At 38.6% G+C, this 27,408-nt stretch overlaps 1 protein-coding gene across 1 annotated transcript in view; it reads left to right on the plus strand.

The window, feature by feature from the left end:
• MORC1 (MORC family CW-type zinc finger 1) overlaps positions 1–27,408 on the plus strand; it is a gene marked incomplete at its 3' end in the record, with an annotated part of 191,442 nt that overhangs the window by 111,499 nt on the left and 52,535 nt on the right. Inside the window, exons 18-19 of the mRNA XM_082626190.1 lie at positions 12,145–12,427; positions 26,180–26,284. Of these exons, the coding sequence (XP_082482316.1) occupies positions 12,145–12,427; positions 26,180–26,284 (388 nt within the window). The remainder of the gene's footprint in view (positions 1–12,144; positions 12,428–26,179; positions 26,285–27,408) is intronic.

The following is a 27,408-nucleotide window of genomic DNA, read 5'->3' on the forward strand; positions in this document are numbered from 1 at the left end:
TTTCCCTACCTGTAAAAATATCTCCTTCCTTCCAGTCCCCGTTGCCCTTGATGTCTGTCTTTCTCAAGAACATGTTTCACTTTCTACCTGGTATTACAGCTAGTTGTGTATCTGATCGGTCTCCTGTATGCGACTATAAGATTTTTGAAAGAAGGGACCATTCTTATTTATTGCGTTTCCAACAACACCCAGGCCTGGCCATTTTACAGAGTAGGTGTTCACCAAACAACGAGTGAAGGACTGAAGGAACAATTTGATTTGTTCCTTCACAAATAGGTACAAAGAATTCTTCACAAATAGGTAGAAAGATAATAAATAGTTTACATTGGATGGGTTGAAGTTATGTAGGTTAGACTTAAAATCTTCTGCATATGTTCTTGGAGACCATAATGTTCTTACACTTGGTCAAAATAAAGTGTTGCATTGGAGTGGGAGTATAGACTATATTTGGATTTCATTTGTCACATTCATAGTTTTTGCGTCAAATGAATAGCCTTTGTAAATTTCCATGCCTGTTGGAAAGGAGCTCCAGCAATAGCATTCTGTTCTTTTGCAGTGCTCATGTGGACACACAAACTGAAACTGTATAGTCTGGCAATTCCCACATTGGTCGTTTTAGCGGTAAATGTGGAGCAAAGAAGGCTTGCTGAACTTGTAGCTGTGTTTTTCAAATCGAAATGGCGTATCTGAGCACAACTTTATAATGAAGAATGTGGATGCATTTTCCCATTTAGAATTTAATCTTTTTAATGTGTCCTTATTGTGTAGGATGCTGAGATTTCAAATCTGTATAACTATGGAGACAGATGCTTTAGAAAATATATTTATTCATTGAGTAATTTTCAGCCTCCTTACGTAAACTGCCATGATCTAAAATTTATGACACCTAAAGACCCTTGTCTAACAAGAGGCTAATATACTCCCTGTAATTGAAATGTTTTACTTTATTACTCTTGCTACAAAGATCCCATTTTTCTGTGGTGATGCATTGCCTTCCCAAAAAGGATAATGCATGATATACTCACCCTCGTGGGCCCTGTGTTCACAGCATAGCAGACGAGATGTTATCGCTCATGAGGAACTAATGTAGAAGTTCCTTGAGGGCAGGTATCATGTGTTCATCTTCTCATGTACCTCTCACCATCACATCTGGCTCATTGTTGGGCACAGTAGACGTTGAACTGCAGCTGTTCAACTCCTTAGCTTGATTTACTTGTCCAAATTCTTTTCTTTTTTTATTGAATTATAATTGACATACAGTGTTATAGTAGTTTCAGGTGTATAACATAGTGATTCTTTTTTTTTTTTTTTTTTTTTTTTTTGCGGTATGCGAGCCTCTCACTGTTGTGGCCTCTCCCGTTACAGAGCACAGGCTCCGGACGCACAGGCTCAGCGGCCATGGCTCACGGGCCTAGCCGCTCCGCGGCATGTAGGATCTTCCTGGACTGGGGCACAAACCTGTGTCCCCTGCATTCGCAGGCGGACTCTCAACCACTGCGCCACCAGGGAAGCCCATGATTCAATATTTTTTATGTGACAGAATGATCACCACAATGTTTAGCTACCATCTGCTACCACAGAGGTTTATTACAATATTGTTGACTGTATCCCTTATGCTCTACACTACATCCTCTTAACTTATTTATTTTATAACTGGAATTTTGTATCTCTTAATCACTTTCACCTATTTTGCCCATTTCCTCATCCCCTTCCCCTCTGGCAGCCACCAGTTTGTGTCTATGAATCTGCTTCTGTTTTGCTTTGTCCATTTTTTTTTTTATGCTCCACATATAAGTGAGATCATGTGGTATTTGTCTTTCTCTGTCTGACTTACTTCACTTAGCATAATACCCTCTAGATATATCCATGTTGTCACAGATGGCAAGAGTTCATTCTATTTTTATGGTGGACTAGTATTCCATTGTATATATATATGCTACATCTTCTTTATCCATTCATCTGTCCATGGGCATTTAAGTTGTTTCCATATCTTGGCTATTGTAAATAGTGCTGCAGTGAACATAGGGATACATATACGTTTTGAATTACTGTTTTTGTTTTCTTCGGATAAATATCCAGAAATGGAATTGCTGGATCGTATGATAGTTCTGTTTTTAGTTTTTTGGGGAACATCCATATTGTTTTCCATAGTGACTGCACCAAGACAGTTCTGCCAGTGGTGCACAGGGGTTCCCTTTTCTCCACATCCTCACCAACACTTGTTATTTTTTGTCTTTTTGAGAATAGCCATTCTGACAGGTGTGAGGTGTCATCTAATCTCATTGTGGTTTTGGTTTGCATTTCCCTGATGATTAGTGATGTTGAGCATCTTTTCATGTGTTGATCAGCCATCTCTAGGTCTTCTTTGGGAAAATGTCTATTTAGGTTCCATGCCCATTTTTAATTGGGTTGTTTGGGTTATTTTTTGATACTGAGGTTATGTAAGTTCTTTATGTATTTTGGATATCAACCCCTTGTCAGATTTGCAAATATCTTCTCCCATTCAGTAGGTTGCCTTTTCCTTTTGTTGATGGTTTCCTGTGCTGCGCAAAAGCTTTTTAGTTTGATGTAGTCCCAGTTGTTTAGTTTTCCTTTTGTTGCCCTGTCTCAGGAGACAGATCCAAAAAAATATTGCTAAGCCTGATGTCAAAAAGTTTACTGCATATGTTTTCTTCTAGGAGTTTTATGGTTTCAGGTCTTACATTTGAGTCTTTAACCCATTTTGAGTTTATTTTTGTATATGGTATGAGAAAATGGTCCTCCAAATTATTTTCTTATTCATCGTTTCTTGAGGAGCTGATGTCACACTACCTGACAGAACAGCACTGTAGTTTACTAAACAAACCAGGATAGTACCTGTGATAGGAGCATCAGAACATCCTGGCTTCAGGGAACAGTGTGGTGTGGGGAGTCTATGACAGTCCCAGCTCCTGGCTTCGTACGTCACCCTGTTTTGTCCTGGAGGTTGGAACCAAGGAATGCCATCCATTGTTGTCTGCTCCTGGGTTTCACATAAGTGACCAAATGTTGTTACTGAGGGACAGTAGGAACTCCAGAGGGAGCTCATCCTTCCTCTGAGAAGGACAGAAGCAGCTTTGACAGTGGCTGGCAGGCTTGCCGCATTACGTCCCTCTCTGCATGTCAATCAGCCATTCTTAGTCACATCTGCAGAGATGCAGAGAGAAGGAGAGGTTTAGGTGTGTTGCCTGAATGATTTTCACTGCAGAGAATACTAATTTGGGTTTTACTGCAAATACACCTATTTGATCAGTGCCCATAAGCACCTGAACTCTATCCACACCAGTTTTTGATGAGTGCACGTACTAATCAGGAACAGTCAGAGGCTGCCTCATATCCCAGATGCACCTCAGGGCCTGTTTCCTGACTCTTCTCAGAGTGAGGTTCAGGTATTTGGCCTCCTTCCAGAGCAGGCTACTCTCTGGTTCCCTCTGAAGGAACCCTGTGTGTCTGAGCCTGTACCTCTGAGCACCAGCCCTCCTGAGCCCTCCCCTCTGAGCTTGAATACTGTTTCTCATCCGTTAGACCTAATCTCACTTCTTACTCAGGACCCAACTTCACATTTTGAATTCAGTTTAAGGAAATGTACCTCATGATTTTTCTGATTTTGAACTCAAACCCCATAGCTTGTGCCCCTCAATTTAACCTTGTTAAGTCTTTGTCTCCTGATCATATTCTTGATCTGAATCTGTATTCTTCTTCTGTCCTAACTCCTGTAGGCTTAAGCAGAATTTAAACTTAATCTCACTTGAGTTACATTTTCCACCTTGTCCTTTACCAGTTTATGCTTTAACTCCAGCTCCTCCAGTCAGTCTTGCCTGGCTGGGCCCAGCCTTTTAACAAAGGGCATGGGGTCTCTTGACACACTGGGGGATTCTAATCCAGTCCAAGAGAAATAACTGATGTTTGTCCATGACTTTTGCTTTGCAGTGGTCTAGAAGCATCCCTCCTCTACTCTGAGAATCCTCAAGAAGGTCTTCTAGCCAAGACCACTAGTAGTAATACCTGGCATTTGAAAATAACTAAGTATTATTTAAAATACTTCTGAACAAGGGCAGATCTAGTTTTCTGGAGTCTGAGGTTTATACATTTTGGGGGATCCCCTTCAAAAAAAGAAGATGCAAAATTATAAACATGAAGTGAGACACAGGGCCATGGAAGGCCCTGTGTAAGGGAGGGGTCCTGAAGCTCACACTTCATTTGCTTCATGATTTATCTGCCATGTGGTTCTGCACATACTATACCATTTGATCACCACAGGGTTTTTGTAGTAAAAGATAATTGCATAGTTTTCGGATGTCCAATTCCCTTCTCTCCAGTTGTTCCCTAAGATTTCCATAATGATGTATATTTCGGTGAATTCTAAAACTACCCTGAATGATTACTCTAACTGTACATATTACATACATGTGGAAACTTAAATGAGAAGGATGAATGGAAGGATTAAATGATAAGAGCACTTACAATGTGCCACCCTTAGAGGTGCTTTATTTATTTATTTAAAGTTATTTATTTATTTATTTTTGGCTGCGTTGGGTCTTCGTTGCTGCGTGCGGGCTTTCTCTAGTTGCGGTGAGCGGGGGCTACTCGTCGTTGTGGTGCGCGGACTTCTCATTGCGGTGGCTTCTCTTGTTGTGGAGCATGGGCTCTAGGCATGCAGGCTTCAGTAGTTGTGGCACACAAACTCAGTAGCTGTGGCTTACAGGCTCTAGAGCGCAGGATCAGTAGTTTTGGTGCATGGGCTTAGTTGCTCTGCGGCATTTGGGACCTTCCCAGACCAGGACTCGAACCTGTATTCCCTGCATTGGCAGATGGATTCTTAACCACTGCGTCATCAGGGAAGTACGACATGCTTTAAATATACTGACTCATTTAATCCTTATGACCATCCTGTGATTGTTATGAGTCCTGTTTTATCCACGAGGAAACCGAGGCACAGAGAAATAACTTGCCAAGTGTGGGGTTAGGAATCTGCAGAACTGTGATTTCAACTGACACAGTCAAGCTCCAGACCCCTCATTCTATTACTAGACTATGTTGCCTCTCTGGCTGAGGTCACAGAAACAAGGTAGGAATAGAGCTAGATCAAAAATACGAGATTGAAGGCCTTCCCTGGAGGTCCAGTGGTTGAGACTCCGTGCTTCCACAGCATGAGGCACAGGTTCAGTTCCTGGTCAGGGAACTGAGATCCCACATGCCACACAGCATGGCCAAAAAAATTAAAAAATGAGATTAATTCTTAGTTCAAAGCTGTTTGAACTACTCTGCTCTCCTGCTTTCAGTTTGGATTGCTAGCTCTTCAGTGTGGGAGAAATTGGGTAATTAATAGCTAATGGTAATCAGATTTTTTGTTTTTTGAGGGGCTCTGACTATATTAGGCAGAGTTGGAGGGCAGTGATCATTTTGGAAAGCTGTGCAGAGGGAGGGGTGCTTAGGGGCTCCTTGAAGAAGGAGGCCGTGGAAGCAGAATATGGCGGACAGTACACTGGCCTGCTGTCAGGATACCTAACTTCAGGTCCTGGCTCTGCTGTTTATAAGCTGAGCGACCTCAGGTCTGTCTGATGTCACTAGTCCTTGATCCTAGTATACCCCTCCCCCTCCAGCTCGGTAAAAAGGGATTAGACTAGATATTTATGAAGACACATCCAATTTTAGAGCCTATGCGTATTAGTTGCCCATCTTCATTTACAGGCGAAGTTTAAAATATCTATATATATTAATTTTTATTCTGAATGCAAACATGAGGTTTCTGGAGCAGAGCAGATCATTATTTAATTATAGCAAATAATCGTGCTGATTCCCTTTTGCCCTAATTTGTACCCCTGGGGCAACGGCTGAGATGAGGCAGATCGTATGTTATCCTACATATACTGGAGTTTGTACCACTAGCATGGAACTCTGAAAGAAATGAATCTGGATATTTATATAGGAGAGGGACAGCCATCTCCCTAACCCTACACTACCCCCTGACAGACAAACACACTTCTTTGCTCTTTGAGAAGGATTCTGGGTTCGTACTCTTACCCTTTGGAATATAAATAAATCTCTTGGAGGCAAGATAAGACTACCTTCTCCGGCCATGTCTCCATGGCCCCAGATCTCATTCCTTCCTTAAAATGTAAACACATACCTCCAGGGAGGTAAATTTCTTCAGATGCTCTCTCACTAATAATTAGTCATAAATTAAATTCCAAGATTTGTTCTCCTAGGCTAGGTCTCAAGTTTTGGTAAAATTTGATCAGAAAGGCTTCACGGTGCAGAAACATAAAAATATTTTCTCTACAGTCCCACAAAGCATGGATATAAAATTAAAAGGGAGAATCCCCTGCCTTCCAGGGCTGTGAGTCTATGATGATTGGGCCATCTGTGTAAGAACTTCACATGTTTGTAAAAATGCAGGTTCCTGAGATCTACAGCAGACTGACTGAACAAGAATCTGTGGGACAGAAGCCTTAGAATCTGCGTTTCTGCACAGCTCCCCACACGATTCTTATGCACCGCAGACTTTCTCTTCTTTATTCCTGAGTTAAGGATCCTTCAGTTTTTCTGCTGCCAGAGATACTTCATATTATGCAGCTTTTGCTATTGAATCTGTGATTTTCAGGACTTTCCAAACATGTAAAGAAATGTAACAGTCTTGCCGGGAGAGTTTATGAGTGTCATATAAAAATAAATACTGATATTAGAAAGGTTTCTAGGGTGATGATGATTCTTTGAATTCTGAAAAGGTGATGGTGATGGTAAAGATGATACCACTAGTAAATAACTACTCGTTAAGTAACTGAGACAGAATTTGAAATGGATTAGCTATGTTACATGGATTTCTGTTTTACAAAAACATGCAAAGATGTGCCACCATTATTGATATTTTTCTATTCAAAATGTAGTTGAGACATTTTCTTTTTTAATATTTTATTTATTTATTTATTTGGCTACACCGGGTCTTAGTTGCGGCATTTGGGATCTAGTTCCCTGACTAGGGAATGAACCTGGGCCCCCTGCATTGGGAGTGCGGAGTCTTAGCCACTGGACCACCAGGGAAGTCCTTAGTTGAGACATTTTTGCTGTGTTTTTCTATGATGTCTGAAGTTCTTTTTTAGAAACACAACTCTGAAATGAATATAAAAAGAGGAAAACTAATGGAATTAAATTTTTTTTTTATTACTCACAACTCTAGTGATGAGATTAGTAGTTCAGGTCAAAACTCATTACAGTAAAATTTTATAGCCAAAAGTAATTATCTTTAAGCTAGCACCAAAATTATACAAACCCAAATGATTTAAGTGTATCATACATTGTTACTAGGCTAGGCTCAATCCATTTTGCTATTTAGGAACAAGACACTGGCATTTAATATAAAGCATCTCAAAGATATGATAACATCTGACAGGTAGTGGAGAAGTTTAGTCACATTATAAGTGCAGAATAGACTTGTGGCAGTGTTTCAACAGTGGAAGAGGTGAGCAGTAGGCCCTGGGAGCATCTGTTAATCCTGTTAATCACCAACGTTTTACTGAGTACCTATAAAGTGCTAAACATTGTGATAGGTACTACAGATAAAAAATGACTTTGAGAGTTTACAGTCTGTTGAGAGAGATACCCGTGTTAAGACAGTGTGATACATACCATGATAAATATAGGTAGAAAGGGATATAGGAGGCTTCTGCTATAAATATGGCTATATAGATGTAGCATCTTCCTGTTTTTCCTGGGAGTCTTCTAAGAGCAACAAGAAAACAGAAAACAAAAATGCAACTCCAATTTCAGTCAAGCTAGGAAACATAATACCAAAATACTGCAGTGCTGCCAAAAGCAGTCAAGATAATGCAGGAGCTCCACAGGAGGAAAGGAAGAGAAATGGAAAGACGAGCCCAGCAATAGCACCTCTAAAGAATTAACACAAATACACTTACTGAAGAAGCGTTCATCTGGAGATGGAAAAGCTATAGCCTTTATCTACAATAGCTGGGAGGCAACAGGAACCTTACTGGACCTGCTTTGGTTCACAGAAGTAGAAGATGTGGAATGTACATGAAAGTACTCCAAAAAGCCGTATTTGCAGAAGCAGTGTTTTTTGGATAACAATTAGAAGAAAAGAGGTTTTGCTTGTGGAAAAAAAAGAAAAAAGAAACTTGCCTAGACTCTTATCCTCTACCTACCCTTCCTATAGAAAATTCTGGCAAAGAGCTAGTCCTGGAAAACCTAACTCTTATAATGATGTATTTAAGAAACAAACTAGTACAATAGCTAAATATCTATAAAAAAAATCCGGTAAAATATGAATATGGCACCACATAAATAAATAACATATAAATATCATAAACAAAAAGGAAACAAAATCCAGTAAGATATAAATGACAAAAAAGGAGCAACTACATCCATTGCTGATAAAAAAAAAAACTCTTAGCAAATCAGGAACAGAAGAAAACTCCCTCAGTGTGATAAAGGACATCTACAAAAACCTTACAGCTAAAATTGTACTTACTAGTGAAAGACTAAAATCTCTCCCCTAAGATCAGGAATTAGACAAGGAGGTTTGCTCTCATCACTCCAATTCAGCATTTACAGGAGGTTCTAGAAGTACAAGAAAGACAGAAAAGAAATAAAAGTCATTCTGACTGCAAAGGAAGAGGTAAAAGTGGTTCTTTTCAGATGTGATAGTCTACGTAGAAAATTGAATGGAATCTGTTAAAAAGTTACTGGAATTGGTAAAATGAGCTTAGCAAAGTTGCAGGGTTCAAAATCAGTATATAAAAATCAACTATTTTGACTTACTAGCATTAGACAATTGTAATTGAAATTTTAAAATATAATACCATTTCCAATAGCATTAAAACAGATGAAATACTTAAGGAAAATTTTGACAAAAGATGAGTAAGACCTGCACTGAAAACTACAAAACACTGATGAAAAAATTAAATAAAGCAAATAAATAGAGAGATAACCTATGTTCATGAGTTTGAAGACTCAATATTGTTAAGATGTCAATTCTCTCTAATAGGTCTGTAGATTTAACCCAATGTTAATCAAAATCCAAGCTAGTTGTGTGTGTTTCTTTCTTTTTGTAGAAATTGTAAAATATAAAATTCATATGGACTGCAGAGGATTTAAAATAACTTTGAAAAAGAACAAAGTTGGTGGGGTTGATGCCATCTAATTTCAAGGCATTATAAACCTATGGTAATCAAGACAATTTGGTATTGGTGTTAAAAGAGACAAATAGAACCATGGGACATAATAAAGAATACAGAAATAGACTCAAACATTTGTGGTCAATTGTTTTTCAACAAAGGGACCAATACATTTCATTGGGAGAAAGAAATAATCTTTTCAACAAATGATACCAAAACACTTGGACAGTCATATATACCTCAAAATAATGAACCTTGACTCTTAACCTCAAACCAAACAAAAATTATGTGAAATGCAGCATAGGCCAAATGTAAAAGCTAAAACTATAAACCTTCTAGAAGAATGCGTGGGAAAAAATTTTAGTGGCCTAGGGTTTGGCAAAGATTTCTTAAATATGATACAAAAAGCATGAGCTATAAAAGAAAATTTAACAAATTTGACTCCATCAAAATTTTAAAACTTTGCTCTTCAAAGGACACAAGAAATCAAAAAATCAAGCCACAGACTGGAAGAAAACATTTACAAAACTCTATCTGATCTGGACTGATATCTAGAATGTATAAAGAACTTTAAAAACTCAATAATAAGACACACAACACATTTAAAAAATAGGCAGGTTTGAGACTCTAAACAGAGGACCCAGCTGAGCCACACTGCACTTGGGTTTCTGACCTATAGAACTGGTACTATCAGTTCTTCCTTTTGTCCCTCCAACCTGAGGGCTCTAAGAGCTTCCTGCTTTTGCTAACATCTAGGGTACCTTCCATCTCCTGGTAGTCTCCTCAGCCTCTTCCGTCTCTTCTGTTACCAATCACTGTAGTAAATTCCTTCTGCTTTAAAAAAGTGGGAAGAACATTTGAACAGACATTTCACTAAGGGAGATATACAGAGAGCAAATAAACACATGAATGTAAGCATACATCTACACAAAAACTTATACTTGTATGCTCACAGTAGTTTTTCTTTTATATTTTTTAAATTTTTTAATTTTTTGACATCTTATTAGAGTATAATTGCTATACAATGGTGTGTCAGTTTCTGCTTTATAACAGAGTGAATCAGTTATACATATACATATGTCCCCATATCTCTTCCCTCTTGCATCTTCCTCCCTCCCACCCTCCCTATCCCACCCCTCTAGGTGGTCACAAAGCACCAAGCTGATCTCCCTGTGCTATGTGGCTGCTTCCCACTAGCTATCTATTTTACGTTTGGTAGTGTATATATGTCCATGCCACTCTCTCACTTTGTCCCAGCTTACCCTTCCCCCTCCCCGTATCCTCAAGTCCATTCTCTAGTAGGTCTGCGTCTTTATTCCTGTCTTGCCCCTAGGTTCTTCTGACCATTTTCTTTTTTAGATTCCATATATATGTGTTAGCATATGGTATTTGTTTTTCTCTTTCTGACTTACTTCACTCTGTATGACAGTCTCTAGGTCCATCCACCTCACTACAAATAACTCAGTTTCATTCCTTTTTATGGCTGAGTAATATTCCATTGTATATATGTGCCACATCTTCTTTATCCATTCATCTGTTGATGGACACTTAGGTTGCTTCCATGTCCTGGCTATTGTAAATAGAGCTGCAATGAACATTTTGGTACATGACTCTTTGAATTATGGTTTTCTCAGGGTATATGCCCAGTAGTGGGATGGCTGGGTCGTATGGTAGTTCTATTTGTAGTTTCTAAGGAACCTCCATACTATTCTCCCTAGTGGCTGTATCGATTTACATTCCCACCAACAGTGCAAGAGGGTTCCCTTTTCTCCACACCCTCTCCAGCATTTACTGTTTGTAGATTTTTTGATGATGGCCATTCTGACTGGTGTGAGGTGATACCTCATTGTAGTTTTGATTTGCATTTCTCTAATGATTAATGATGTTGAGCATTCTTTCATATGTTTGTTGGTAGTCTGTATATCTTCTTTGGAGAAATGTCTATTTAGGTCTTCTGCCCATTTTTGGATTGGACTGTTTGTTTTTTTGGTGTTGAGCTGCATGAGTTGCTTGTATGTTTTGGAGGTTAATCCTTTGTCAGTTGCTTCATTTGCAAATATTTTCTCCCAGTCTGAGGGTTGTCTTTTGGTCTTGTTTATGGTTTCCTTTGATGTGCAAAAGCTTTTAAGTTTCATTAGGTCCCATGTGTTTGTTTTTGTCTTTATTTCCATTTCTCTAGGAGGTGGGTCCAAAAGGATCTTGCTGTGATTTATGTCATAGAGTGTTCTGCCAATGTTTTCCTCTAAGAGTTTGATGGTGTCTGGCCTTACATTTAGGTCTTTAATCCATTTTGAGTTTATTTTTGTGTATGGTGTTAGGGAGTGTTCTAATTTCATTCTTTTACATGTAACTGTCCAGTTTTCCCAGTGCCACTTATTGAAGAGGCTGTCTTTTCTCCACTGTATATTCTTGCCTCCTTTGTCAAAGATAAGTTGACCATATGTGCATGGCTTTATCTCTGGGCTTTCTATCCTGTTCCATTGATCTATATTTCTGTTTTTGTTCCAGTACCATACTGTCTTGATTCATAGTAGTTTTGTATGTAATAGCCAAACACTGGAAGTCACCCAAGTGACTATCAATAGGTGAAAGGACAAATTGTGGTATGTCCATTCAGTGGAAAGCAACTCAGCAATAAAAAGGAATGAACTATTGATCCACAAAGCAATATGGATTAATTTCAAAATAATCGTTCCTAGTGAAAGAAACCAGATGAAAAAGATTTATGATTCCACTTAAGATAGTCAGGAAGCACAGTGTATTCTCAATTTGGGGTCTTTTGCATCCTCAAAATCAGAAAGTTTCTTGACTCAGCCAAGCTCTGCTAAATCAAATTCTGAATGGGCCATTACAGCTGTATATATTTGCCAACGTATTTGCAACATACATTTGCCAAAATTCTAAGCTTCTGATTTTTAAAATTGTTATTAGAAATAAATATCATCTAATGTCATAAGATTATAAGGGAAATGGTAATTAATTATAAATAAGCCAGCTGCCAAAAATTAAAAGCATGTTCTTTGTTATTTAAGGGAAATACGAAAATTCAGAGAATCAGGCCTTCTGGTGATGACTTGAAGCATGAGTCTCTTTCATCCTTTGAGCTTTCGGTCAACCATAGAGGCCAGAAAAGTAACACAGGAGAGGCCGATTCCGATGTAGAGTATGTTTTAGAGACTAAAATTACGAAGGAGCCTATGCAGAAGAAAGTGAAACCTCAACAGTGGAGACATCCAGCCGCCCTGCTGGAAAATGTCAAACTAGCTGAGAGATCCCAGGTGTTTTTTTTTTTTTTTCTTCTCTTATTCACAAAATGTATAGTAATTCACTTTTCCAGGAATAGCATTCTTTAAGGGTTTTGCTTCATTTTCACATTTTTTTTTTTTTCTTTTTGCGGTATGCAGGCCTCTCACTGTTGTGGCCTCTCCCGTTGCGGAGCACAGGCTCCGGATGCGCAGGCCCAGCGGCCATGGCTCACGGGCCCAGCCGCTCCGCGGCATATGGGATCCTCCCAGACCGGGGCACGAACCCGTATCCCCTGCATCGGCAGGCGGACTCTCAACCACTGCGCCACCAGGGAGGCCCCTATTTTCACATTTTTAAAGCACTCTAATTATAGCATACACATTGTAATCTGAGTTTCCTGGACAAGGTCCCAATTTTTTTTTTTTTTCTATATTCTCTCTTTTGGAGCAAAAGTCAGTTCGCTAATACCAGCACTGAAGGGCTCCTAAAGAACACCTCTGTGGGATAAAGATTTTAATCTGTATTTAAGAGAGAAATATTTATATAGGATAAACCTGTAATCTTGAGGATTTTGCATTCAATGCTTTATAGCAAAAATGCTTAGCCAAATTTTACATACGTAGTTATCCCTGCAGTCAAACTTCATTTTTGGGTAGCTCATTCTCTTAAAATATTTGAAACCCAGTCCCATATAATTTTGAAACTATGGCCCTAAGTCTTTTCTTGAGACTATAGAAGAAGCTAAGCTGAATCTGTCTACAATCTTCAGAATTTTACTTTGAATTATGTATCATATTTGAATGTAAAAATTTATCTGTTCAGCAGATACTCAACTTCTGCTATGTCTAAAAAACTTCATGCTTATAGTATAAAAAGTAGTTGCTATTACTTTATAGTTATATCTCCTTTAACCCCTGATTTCCATTCATCAGCTGTGGAATTTCGAGATTTGGGATTTGTAGGCTTATTTTATGGGTGGATTGCATGCTCCATAAACAACGTACAAGTGATCACAAAGTTGAAGTGAGCCCAGGTGTTAGAATAACACATTTTAGACTTTAAATATGGAGATTCACATATGTATATGTGAATATATATATGTATATATATAAAATCTTCTATTATGTGCCATTCAGTATGCCAGCCAGCTACAGGGGATTCAACTATGAGCAAAATCACATATGGTCCCAAATCTCCACTGAATTTACAGTCTAGTGATGGAGACAGACAATCCAATGATTATACAGACAAATGTGAACTGCTACTGTGGTAATTTTTATGAAATAGTAGCATGAGTCCTTGTAATAGGAGATTTGACTCTGGGAGGACAGAGAAGTCTTCCCTGAAAAAGCAATGACATATAACTTTTAGGATTGAATTCCAGCTAAGTGGGTAAGAGGAGAGGAAGAGCATTTCCAATCAATGCAAACATCATTTGCTAATGAGGGAACATGTAATACAAAGTAACTTAAGAAGACAACTAAGCTATGGTGGGGCAGAGAGGGAAAAGGGGGCTGTGGTGTGAGATGGGCGGGGAGTGATCCGAACCATGCAGGCCTATAGGTTTTGATAAGTGGTTTTGTATTTATCCTGAAAGCAATGGGAAACCACTGAAGGGTTTTAAGCAGGGAAGTGGTGTGATCATATTTTCCTTTAGAAAAGATTGCTTTGGTTGAGTATGAAAGATGGATTAGTAGAGAGCAGAGTGAATGTGGGTAGAGCAGTTAAAAGGCTATTGCAATGGCCCTGTGGGGGAATAACGGTGTGGGTGAGGGTGATCCTGTGGAGTGAAGAGGAGTGGATACTTTGTTCCTTGTGTGTTTGCCTTGAGGAGGGATCACTGACCTGTTTGTTGAGATATTGGGTGTAGATGGTCAGAGAAGCTGAATTCTGCTGAGAGGCTAACTCAAGCAGGCAAAGGCCTAAAAAGTCCATTGACTTAATGACTTAGCGGTAATAGGGATGATGACAGGAACAATTTTATTGTTGTTGGACTGGAGAGAATAGAAACCAGATTAGAATGGATTGATTAGCAAGTGGAAGGTAAAGAAATGAAGACATGTTGTATGTCAACTCTTGGGAAGATAGGTTTACCTCAGAAGATAGTCTATACTAAGAAAATCTGGAAGTGAAGTGGATAGATCAGGAGACTGAAATTTTTGATAAGAACTTGAAAAATGAATTTAGTCAGGTTTAAACTGCAATTCAAAAGGCTTTTGATTACTTGAGGATTATTTGCAGTACATTCTAATCTCCTATCCAGTTAACACAACAATAGGCATTACCACTTCCAGACAGAGGAAGTACAGGAAGTGTGATTAATTTTGATATTAGCCTAAGTAGATGGAATTAGGAAGACAGGCTAAACACTCCAACTAAATCTTATCATGTGTTCCAAAAGCTTGATAAAAATGGCTCTGGAATTAGCCAGTGTTTTACCTTATATATACCACAATTCAGCTCTCTTAATACAGGTAATTAATTAATTGTTCTTCCTAGAGAACTGTTTTATCACATACTTGAATTTCTCAGAAGATTCCACTTTTTTTATCCTAACCTCCCCCCACACACACCATTTCCTGAATGGGGCTCCCAATCAAAATAATATATTTGTTTCCTACATCTGCAACTTTTAATTCCTTTGAATTTTCCCTCAGTTTCCTTGATTAATGCATTTCACTCAACAAACGTTTATTAAGCATTTCCTCTGGGCTGGGTGCTGTGGACTCAGAGATAAATAAGACAGTTTTTGCCCTCAAGAAGTTGAGTCTACCTCTAGCCATTCCAATCAAAGGAGACCTTTCCCTGTATCATAAATTTTTCATTCCAGTGGTTTCTCACCTTTTCAAGTATGAAGAGACACTTTCCAATATCAAAAAGTGACTGCATTTAGGTCTTTAATCCATTTGAATTTATTTTTGTATATGTTGTTAGAGAATGTTTTAATTTCATTCCTTTACATGTAGCTGTCCAGTTTTCCCAGCACCACTCATTGAAGAGACTGCCTTTTCTCTATTGTATATTCTTGCCTCCTTTGTTGGTAATTGAGCATAAATGCGTGGGTTTATTTCTGGGCTTTCTATCCTGTTGCATTGATCTATGTGTCTGTTTTTGTGCCAGTACCATACTGTTTTGATTACTGTAGCTTTGTAGTACAGTCTGGAGTCAGGGAGCATGATTCGTCTAGCCTCTTTGTTCTTTCTCAAGATTGTTTTGGCTATTTGGGGTCTTTTGTGTTTCCATACAAATTAAAACATTTTTTGTTCCAGTTCTGTGAAAATGCCATTGGTAATTTGATAGGGATTGCATTGAATCTGTAGATTGCCTTGGTTAGTATGGTCATTTTAACAGTATTGATTCTTCCAATCCAAGGACACGATATATCTTTCCATTTGTTTGTGTCATCTTCAGTTTCTTTCATCAGTGTCTAATAGTTTCCAGAGTACAGACCTTTTGCCTCCTTAGGTATGTTTATTCCTAGGTATTTTATTCTTTTTGATGTGATGGTAAGTTGGATTGTTTCCTTAATTTCTCTTTTTGATATTTCATTGTTAGTGTATAGAAATGCAGCAGATTACTGTATATTAATTTTGTATCCTGCAATTTTACCAAATTCATTGATGAGCTCTAGTCATTTTCTGGTGGTGTCTTTAGGATTTTCTATATATAGTATCATGCCATCTGCAAACAGTGAGTTTTACTTCTTCCTTTCCAATTTGGATTCCTTTTATTTCTTTTTCTTCTCTGATTGCTGTGGCTAGGACTTCCAAAACCTATGTTGAATAAAAATGGTGAGAGTGGGCACCCTTGTCTTGTTCCTAATCAAAGAGGAAATGCTTTCAGGTTTTCACCATTGAGTAGGATGTTACCTGTGTGTCTGTCATATATGGCCTTTATTATGTTGACATATGTTCCCTCTATGTCCACTTTCTGGAGAGTTTTTATCATAAATGGATGTTGAATTTTATCCAAAGCTTTTCCTGCATCTATTGAGATGATCATATGGTTTTTATTTTTTTTAATTTTTATTTATTTATTTATTTATTTATTTATTTATTAAATTTTTTGCCTTATAACAAATTTAATCAGTTATACATATACATATGTTTCCATATCCCCTCCCTTTTGCGTCTCCCTCCCACCCTCCCTATCCCACCCCTCCAGGCGGTCACAAAGCACCGAGCTGATCTCCCTGTGCTATGCGGCTGCTTCCCACTAGCTATCTACCTTACGTTTGGTAGTGTATATATGTCCATGCCGCTCTTTCACTTTGTCACAGCTTACCCTTCCCCCTCCCCATATCCTCAAGTCCATTCTCTAGTAGGTCTGTGTCTTTATTCCTGTCTTACCCCTATGTTCTTCATGACATTTTTTTTTCTTAAATTCCATATATATGTGTTAGCATACGGTATTTGTCTTTCTCTTTCTGACTTACTTCACTCTGTATGACAGACTCTAGGTCTATCCACCTCATTACAAATAGCTCAATTTCATTTCTTTTTATGGCTGAGTAATATTCCATTGTATATATGCGCCACATCTTCTTTATCCATTCATCCGATGATGGACACTTAGGTTGTTTCCATCTCCGGGCTATTGTAAATAGGGCTGCTATGAACATTTTGGTACATGTCTCTTTTTGAATTATGGTTTTCTCAGGGTATATGCCCAGTAGTGGGATTGCTGGGTCATATGGTAGTTCTATTTGTAGTTTTTTAAGGAACCTCCATACCGTTCTCCATAGCGGCTGTACCAATTCACATTCCCACCAGCAGTGCAAGAGTGTTCCCTTTTTTCCACACCCTCTCCAGCATTTATTGTTTCTAGATTTTTTGATGATGGCCATTCTGACTGGTGTGAGATGATATCTCATTTTAGTTTTGATTTGCATTTCTCTAATGAGTAAATATGTTGAGCATCCTTTCATGTGTTTGTTGGCAGTCTGTATATCTTCTGTGGATAAATGTCTATTTAGGTCTTCTGTCCATTTTTGGATTGGGTTGTTTGTTTTTTTGTTATTGAGCTGCATGAGCTGCTTATAAATTTTGGAGATTAATCCTTTGTCAGTTGCTTCATTTGCAAATATTTTCTCCCATTCTGAGGGTTGTCTTTTGGTCTTGTTTATGGTTTCCTTTGCTGTGCAAAAGCTTTGAAGTTTCATTAGGTCCCATGTGTTTATTTTTGTCTTTATTTCCATTTCTCTAGGAGGTGGGTCAAAAAGGATCTTGCTGTGATTTATGTCATAGAGTGTTCTGCCTATGTTTTCCTCTAAGAGTTTGATAGTGTCTGGCCTTACATTTAGGTCTTTAATCCATTTTGAGCTTATTTTTGTGTATGGTGTTAGGGAGTGATCTAATCTCATACTTTTACATGTCCCTATCCAGTTTTCCCAGCACCACTTATTGAAGAGACTGTCCTTTCTCCACTGTACATTCCTGCCTCCTTTATCAAAGATAAGGTGACCATATGTCCGTGGGTTTAACTCTGGGCTTTCTATCCTGTTCCATTGATCTATCTTTCTGTTTTTGTGCCAGTACCATACTGTCTTGATTACTGTAGCTTTGTAGTATAGTCTGAAGTCAGGGAGCCTGATTCCTCCAGCTCCATTTTTCGTTCTCAAGATTGCTTTGGCTATTCGGGGTCTTTTGTGTTTCCATACAAATTGTGAAATTTTTTGTTCTAGTTCTGTGAAAAATGCCAGTGGTAGTTTGATAGGGATTGCATTGAATCTGTAGATTGCTTTGGGTAGTAGAGTCATTTTCACAATGTTGATTCTTCCAATCCAAGAACATGGTACATCTCTCCATCTATTTGTATCATCTTTAATTTCTTTCATCAGTGTCTTATCATTTTCTGCATACAGGTCTTTTGTCTCCTTAGGTAGGTTTATTCCTAGATATTTTATTCTTTTTGTTGCAGTGGTAAATGGGAGTGTTTCCTTGATTTCACTTTCAGATTTTTCATCATTAGTATATAGGAATGCCAGAGATTTCTGTGCATTAATTTTGTATCCTGCAACTTGACCAAATTCATTGATTAACTCTAGTAGTTTTCTGGTAGCATCTTTAGGATTCTCTATGTATAGTATCATGTCATCTGCAAACAGTGACAGCTTTACTTCTTCTTTTCCGATTTGGATTCCTTTTATTTCCTTTTCTTCTCTGATTGCTGTGGCTAAAACTTCCAAAACTAGGTTGAATAAGAGTGGTGAGAGTGGGCAACCTTGTCTTGTTCCTGATCTTAGTGGAAATGGTTTCAGTTTTTCACCATTGAGGACGATGCTGGCTGTGGGTTTGTCATATATGGCCTTTATTATGTTGAGGAAAGTTCCCTCTATGCCTACTTTCTGCAGGGTTTTTATCATAAATGGGTGTTGAATTTTGTCGAAAGCTTTCTCTGCATCTATTGAGATGATCATATGGTTTTTCTCCTTCAATTTGTTAATATGGTGTATCACGTTGATTGATTTGCGTATATTGAAGAATCCTTGCATTCCTGGAATAAACCCCACTTGATCATGGTGTATGATCCTTTTAATGTGCTGTTGGATTCTGTTTGCTAGTATTTTGTTGAGGATTTTTGCATCTATGTTCATCAGTGATATTGGCCTGTAGTTTTCTTTCTTTGTGACATCCTTGTCTGGTTTTGGTATCAAGGTGATGGTGGCCTCGTAGAATGAGTTTGGGAGTGTTCCTCCCTCTGCTATATTTTGGAAGAGTTTGAGAAGGATAGGTGTTAGCTCTTCTCTAAATGCTTGATAGAATTCGCCTGTGAAGCCATCTGGTCCTGGGCTTTTGTTTGTTGGAAGATTTTTTATCACAGTTTCAATTTCAGTGCTTATGATTGGTCTGTTCATATTTTCTATTTCTTCCTGATTCAGTCTTGGCAGGTTGTGCATTTCTAAGAATTTGTCCATTTCTTCCAGGTTGTCCATTTTATTGGCATGGAGTTGCTTATAGTAATCTCTCATGATCTTTTGTATTTCTGCAGTGTCAGTTGTTACTTCTCCTTTTTCATTTCTAATTCTATTGATTTGAGTCTTCTCCCTTTTTTTCTTGATGAGTCTGGCTAATGGTTTATCAATTTTGTTTATCTTCTCAAAGAACCAGCTTTTAGTTTTATTGATCTTAGCTATCTTTTCCTTCATTTCTTTTTCATTTATTTCTGATCTGATTTTTATGATTTCTTTCCTTCTGCTAACTTTGGGATGTTTTTGTTCTTCTTTCTCTAATTGCTTTAGGTGCAAGGTTAGGTTGTTTATTCGAGATGTTTCCTGTTTCTTAAGGTGGGATTGTATTGCTATAAACTGCCCCCTTAGAACTGCTTTTGCTGCATCCCATAGGTTTTGGGTCGTCATGTCTCCATTGTCATTTGTTTCTAGGTATTTTTTTATTTCCCCTTTGATTTCTTCAGTGATCACTTTGTTATTAAGTAGTGTATTGTTTAGCCTCCATGTGTTTGTATTTTTTACAGCTCTTTTCCTGTAATTGATGTCTAATCTCATAGCATTGTGGTCAGAAAAGATACTTGATACAATTTCAATTTTCTTAAATTTACCAAGGCTTGATTTGTGACCCAAGATATGATCTATCCTGGAGAATGTTCCATGAGCACTTGAGAAAAATGTGTATTCTGTTGTTTTTGGATGGAATGTCCTATAAATATCAATTAAGTCCATCTTGTTTAATGTATCATTTAAAGCTTGTGTTTCCTTATTTATTTTCATTTTGGATGATCTGTCCATTGGTGAAACTGGGGTGTTAAAGTCCCCTACTATGATTGTGTTACTGTTGATTTCCCCTTTTATGGCTGTTAGTATTTGCCTTATGTATTGAGGTGCTCCTATGTTGGGTGCATAAATATTTACAATTGTTATATCTTCTTCTTGGATCGATCCCTTAATCATTATGTAGTGTCCTTCTTTGTCTCTTCTAGTAGTCTTTATTTTAAAGTCTATTTTGTCTGATATGAGAATTGCTACTCCAGCTTTCTTTTGGTTTCCATTTGCATGGAATATCTTTTTCCATCCCCTTACTTTCAGTCTGTATGTGTCTCTAGGTCTGAAGTGGGTCTCTTGTAGACAGCATATATATGGGTCTTGTTTTTGTATCCATTCAGCCAATCTGTGTCTTTTGGTGGGAGCATTTAGTCCATTTACATTTAAGGTAATTATCGATATGTATGTTCCTATTCCCATTTTCTTAATTGTTTTGGGTTCGTTATTGTAGGTCTTTTCCTTCTGTTGTGTTTCTTACCTAGAGAAGTTCCTTTAGCATTTGTTGTAAAGCTGGTTTGGTGGTGCTGAACTCTCTCACCTTTTGCTTGTCTGTAAACGTTTTAATTTCTCCATCAAATCTGAATGAGATCCTTGCTGGGTAGAGTAATCTTGGTTGCAGTTTTTTCTCCTTCATCACTTTAATTATGTCCTGCCACTCCCTTCTGGCTTGTAGAGTTTCTGCTGAGAGATCAGCTGTTATCCTGATGGGGATTCCCTTGTGTGTTATTTGTTGTTTTTGCCTTGCTGCTTTTAATAGGATTTCTTTGTGTTTAATTTTTGACAGTTTGATTAATATGTGTCTTGGCGTATTTCTCCTTGGATTTATTCTGTATGGGACTCTCTGTGCCTCCTGGACTTGATTAACTATTTCCTTTCCCATATTAGGGAAGTTTTCAACTATAATCTCTTCAAATATTTTCTCAGTCCCTTTCTTTTTCTCTTCTTCTTCTGGAACCCCTATAATTCGAATGTTGGTGCGTTTAATGTTGTCCCAGAGGTCTCTGAGACTGTCCTCTGTTCTTTTCATTCTTTTTTCTTTATTTTGCTCTGCATCAGTTATTTCCACTATTTTATCTTCCACCTCACTTATCCGTTCTTCTGCCTCAGTTATTCTGCTATTGATCCCATCTAGAGTATTTTTTATTTCATGTATTGTGTTTTTAATCGATGCTTGATTCATCTTTAGTTCTTCTAGGTCCTTGTTAACTGTTTCTTGCATTTTGTCTATTCTATTTCCAAGATTTTGGATCTGGGAAATAGAATCTTGGATCATCTTTACCATCATTATTCTGAATTCTTTTTCAGGTAGACTGCCTATTACCTCTTCATTTGTTAGGTCTGGTGGGTTTTTATCTTGCTCCTTCTCCTGCTGTGTGTTTTTCTGTCTTCTCATTTTGCTTATGTTACTGTGTTTGGGGTCTCCTTTTTGCAGGCTGCAGGTTCGTAGTTCCCGTTGTTTTTGGTGTCTGTCCCCAGTGGCTAAGGTTGGTTTAGTGGGTTGTGTAGGCTTCCTGGTGGAGGGGACTAGTGCCTGTGTTCTGGTGGATGAGGCTGGATCTTGTCTTTCTGGTGGGCAGGTCCACGTCTGGTGGTGTGTTTTGGGGTGTCTGCAGACTTTTTATGAGTTTAGGCCACCTCTCTGCTAATGGGTGGCGTTGTGTTCCTGTCTTGCTAGTTGTTTGGCTTAGGGTGTCCAGCACTGTAGCTTGCTGGTCGTTGAGTGAAGCTGGGTGCTGGTGTTGAGATGGAGATCTCTGGAAGATTTTTGCCGTTTGATATTATGTGGAGCTGGCAGGTCTCTTGTGGACCAGTGTCCTGAAGTTGGCTCTCCCACCTCAGAGGCACAGCACTGACTCCGGGCTCCTCAATTTGGGATGATGTGTTGTCTATTCATGTATTCCACAGATGCAGGGTACATCAAGTTGATTGTGGAGCTTTAATCCGCTGCTTCTGAGGCTGCTGGGAGAGGTTTCCCTTTCTCTTCTTTGTTCTCACAGCTCCTGGGTCTCAGCTTTGGATTTGGCCCCGCCTCTGCGTGTAGGTCGCCGGAGGGCGTCTGTTCTTCGCTCAGGCAGGACAGGGTTAAAGGAGCAGCCGCTTCGGGGACTCTGGCTCACTCAGGCCGGGTGGGAGGGAGGGGCACGGAGTGCGGGGCGAGCCTGCAGCGGCAGAGGTCGGCGTGACGTTGCACCAGCCGGAGGCGCGCCGTGCGTTCTCCCAGGGAAGCCGCCCCTGGATCCCGGGACCCCGGCAGTGGCGGGCTGCACAGGCTCCCGGAAGGGCGGTGTGGGCAGTGACCTGCGCTCGCACACAGGCTTCTTGGCGGCGGCAGCAGCAGCCCCAGCGTCCCACGCCCGTCTCTGGGCTCTGCGCTTTCAGTCGCGACTCGCGCCCGTCTGTGGAGCCCCTTTAAGCAGCGCTCTTAATCCCCTCTCCTCGCGCACCAGGAAACCAAGAGGGAAGAAAAAGTCTCTTGCCTCTTCGGCAGCTCCAGAGTTTTCCCGGACTCCCTCCCGGCTAGCTGTGGCACATTAGCCCCCTTCAGGCTGAGTTCTCGCCGCCAGCCCCAGTCCTCTCCCTGCGCTCTGACTGAAGCCCGAGCCTCAGCTTCCAGCGCTGCGCGCCCCGGCGGGCGAGCAGACAAGCCTGTCGGGCTGGTGAGTGCCGCTCGGCACTGATCCTCTGTGTGGGGATCTCTCCGCTTTGCCCTACCCAGGTATGTGGGGGTTTTCTTGCCTTTTGGGAGGTCTGGGGTCTTCTGCCAGCGTTCAGTAGGTGTTCTGTAGGAGTTGTTCCACGTGTAGCTGTATTTCTGGTGTATCCGTGGGGAGGAAGGTGATCTCCGTGTCTTACTCTTCCGCCGTCTTACCCCGATCATATGGTTTTTAGTTTTCAATTTGTTAATGTGGGGTGTATCATGTTGATTGATTTGCAGATATTGAAAATTCTTGCATCCCTGGGATAAATTCCCATTGATCATGGTGTATGATCCCTTTAATTTATTTTTGGATTCGGTTTGCTAGTATTTTGTTGAGGATTTTTGCATCTATGTTCATCAGCAATATGGAACTGTAATTTTCTTATTTTGTGAGATCTTTGGTTTTGGTGTCAGGGTGATGCTGACCTCATAGAATGAGTTTGGAAGTGTTCCTTCCTCTGTAATTTTTTGGAATAGTTTCGAAAGATAGGTGTTAACTCTTCTTTAAATGTTCGATAGAATTCACTTGTGAAGCCATCTGTTCCTGGACTTTTGTTTGCTGGGAGTTTTTTAAATTACTGATTCAATTTCAGTACTGGTAATTGGTCTGTTCATATTTTCTATTTCTTCCTGGTTCAGTCTTGGGAGATTGTACCTTTCTAAGAATTTGTCCATTTTTTCTAGGTTGTTCATTTTAATGGTATATAGTTGTTTGTAGTAGTCTCATAATCCTTTGTATTTCTGTGGTGTCCATTTAATTTCTCCTTTTTCATTTTGGATTTTTTTGATTTGGGCCCTCTCCCTTTTTTTCTTGATGAGTCTGGCTAAAGGTTTATCAATTTTGTTTATCTTTTCAAAGAACCAGCTTTTAGTTTCATTTATCTTTTCTATTTTTTTTTTCTTTTAGTCTCTATTTCATTTATTTCTGCTCTGATCTTTATGGTTTCTTTTCTTCTATTAAACTTGGGTTGGTTGGTTCTTCTTTCTCTAGTTCCCTTAGGTGGAAAGTCAGGTTACTTGAGATTTCTCTTGTTTCCTGAGGTAAGCTTGTATTGCTATAAACTTCCCTCCTAGAGCTCCTTTTTCTGTGTCCCATAGGTTTTGGATCATTGTGTTTTTGTTTTCATTTATCTCTAGGTATTTTTGTTTTCCTCTTTGATTTCTTCAGTGATCCACTAGCCATTTAGTAGCATATTGTTTAACCTCCACGTGTTTCTGTTTTTTGCAGTTTTTTCCTTGTAATTGATAATAAAATAAACTCAAAATGATTAAATACCTAAGTGTAAGACCGATACTATAAAAATCCTAGAGGAAAACATAGGCAGAACACTCTTTGGCATAAATCACAGCAATATTTTTTTGGATCTGTCCCCTATAATAATGGAAACAAAAGCAAAAATAAATAAATGGAGCCTAATTAAACTTAAAATCTTTTGCACAGCAAAGGAAACAATAAACAAAATGAAAGGACGTCCTACAGAATGGGAGAAAATATTTGCAAATGATGCAACCAACAAGGGATTAATCTCCAAAATATAAAAACAGCTTATACAGCTCAATATCAAAAAAACAAACAACCCAGTCAAAAAATGGCAGAAGATCTAACTACTGTTTACATTTCTCCACAGTAGACATACAGAAAGCCAAAAGGTACATGAAAATATGCTCAGTATCACTAAACATTAGGGAAATGCAAATCAAAACCATAATGAGATATCACCTTACACCTGTCAGAATGGCTGTCATCAAAAAAAAAAACACAAATAACAAATGTTGGTGAGAAAAGGGAATGCTTGTACACTGTTGGTGGGAATGTAAATTGGTGCATTCACTGTGGAAAACAGTATGGAGGTTTCTCAAAAAACTAAAAATAGAACTACCCCATGACCCAGCAGTTCCACTCCTGGATATATATTCGAAAAAAACCAAAAACACTACTTTGAAAAGATACAAGCCACCCCAATGTTCATAGCAGCATTATTTACAATTGCCAAGATATGGAAGCAACCTAAGTGTCCATCAACAGATGAATGGCTAAAGAGGAGCTGGTTCATATATATACAATGGAATACTACTCTGCCATAAAAAAGAATGAAATTTTGCCATTTGCAGCAACATGGATGGACTTTGAGGGCATTATGCTTAGTGAAATAAGGCAGACAGAGAAAGACAAATACTGTATGATATCACTTATATGTGGAATCAAACAATACAACAAACTAGTGAATATAACAAAAAAGAAGCAGACTCACAGCTATAGAGAACAAGCTAGTGGTTATCAGTGGGGAAAGGGAGAGGGGGGCAATATAGGTGTAGGGAATTAAGAGGTACAAATCACTATGTATAAAATAAGCTACAAGGATATATTGTACAATACTGGGAATATAGCCAATATTTTATAAAATGTATGTTGAAACTGTCAAAAATTTTTTTAATGACTGCAGACATCTCACATGATACTAGGCACATTCAGTATCTACTGATTAAGAACAATATAATAGGGACTTCCCTGGTGGCACAGTGGTTAAGAATCTGCCTGCCAATGCAGGGGACACGGGTTCAAGCCCTGGTCCAGGAAGATCCCACATGCCGTGGAGCAACTAAGCCTGTGTGCACAACTACTGAGCCTGTGCTCTAGAGCCTGCAAGCCACAACTACTGAGCCTGTGTGCCACAACTACGGAAGCCCATGCTCCTAGAGCCTGTGCTCTGCAACAAGAGAAGCCATTGCAGTGAGAAGCCTGCACACTGCAATGAAGAGTAGCCCCTGCTCACTGCAACTAGAGAAAGCCTGCTCACAGCAACGAAGACCCAACGCGGTCAAAAATAAATAAATAAAATAAATAAATTTATTTTAAAAAATAATAAAATAAAAGAAAGCCATCATAGATACTTTGAAATGAATATATATCTTATTTCCCCCAGAGACATCGGCATAAATTTTAAGAACAATGTATATATCCATATGAGACATTATATATTCAGTATATAGACAGTAATTCATGCAGATTCTTTGCAAAATACTATAAGCCCTTTGATTCACCATTGAGCACCATAATCTACACCACGCATTTCATACTTAACTTGCATTATAATATTATTTTGTTGTTGTTTTCTATTATTTAGCCTTCACATGTGCATATCTAAGTCATACTTCTTGAAGGCAAAGATCAAAAAATGAGTTTCCTCTGTTTATCCTACAGAAGTCAGCAGTTACTAGAGGCTGAAAAAGGAAAGAGCGAAGGTGGTTTAATGTGTACTATTGATTGTTACTAATCCTTGCATATTTTTTGTTAATACCTTGCTATAGGCCTCTTCCTGGGAAATGAAGAGGAAGCAGAGACAAAACCCTGTGCAGGAATGTGAGGCTCTGATTGAAACTGAAACCAGCAACAGCAACTTGGATATAATCCAGGTGAGATAAATTTTACTGACTAAATGACACCTTGAAATTTATTCGCATCCATAAAGATGAGAGGAATCCAAGAAGCATTTCACATTAGTGCCTCAAGTAACTGAAACGTTTAATTGAATAACCTAGTTTTTAGGTGAAGAAACAAGACTCAGAAAGTTTGTTGCTTGCCCAAAGCTACAGAAACTAGTAAAAATACAACTGGGACTTATACCTCCTGACCACTAGTCCATAATGCTTTTCATTTTAGTTATCAGGGTGAGAAAGTTTTAATATTATGTTAATGTGTATGTGTGTGTATATATAAAACTGAAAGTTCATCTCAAAACCTGCATGCCCAAATCCAAAGCATCTGAACCTTTCTGTAATTCACAGTGTGGATGCTCACCAGAAAATATAATTGTAATCTGACTTAAGTTAGGCCACTGCCATAAGTCCTGCTAAGAGAAGTCTTTCCAAGAAATATGGACATACTTTCCATTTACTTCGTAGATTGTGTATCCCTGATTCTAACTTGGTAGTCAATTTCAAAGACCTACATATCTGGACTACCATACCCTAGACCCCAGCAGAGTTGCCTTCCCTCATTGAACCAAGTGTAAAAGCCCTTAGCGTATAGGAAGAATCGACTCAAGGAATATGAGGAACACTTCATCTGTGAAGCCATGTTAAAGACACTGTCCATTATGTTATAGAGAGCCCTTTGTGTTATAATAAGAAGGTTCATTTGAATGTTTAAATTTAATATCAGGAAAAAATCAATTTCATATTTTCTTTTATCGGAATATGAATTTTATTACTCACTGTATTTCTCTTTAAACCTCAATTGCCAAGAAGCTTATAACTGAATTTCAATTGAAATAAGAATAACTATAGTTGCCATGATGTTTGCTATTTTCTGACACAATAATATAAGTGAGAGTATTTAGAAAAAGGCCTGTGTCATTATACATGTCTTTAGGTAAATTACCTCAAAATGCTATTTAGGATTGTGGATTAAGTTTCAATTATAAATGAGCCAATGAGGAGCATAATGTCTTCTGACTTTAGCCTAATTTATGTGCTCTTCTGCAAAACAATATTATCACAAGGTACATGATATAACAATAATGGAGGTTTTATTTTTA

This window comes from Mesoplodon mirus (assembly GCF_964341445.2).
Source record: "Mesoplodon mirus genome assembly, chromosome: 6".
Taxonomy (NCBI): domain Eukaryota; kingdom Metazoa; phylum Chordata; class Mammalia; order Artiodactyla; family Ziphiidae; genus Mesoplodon; species Mesoplodon mirus.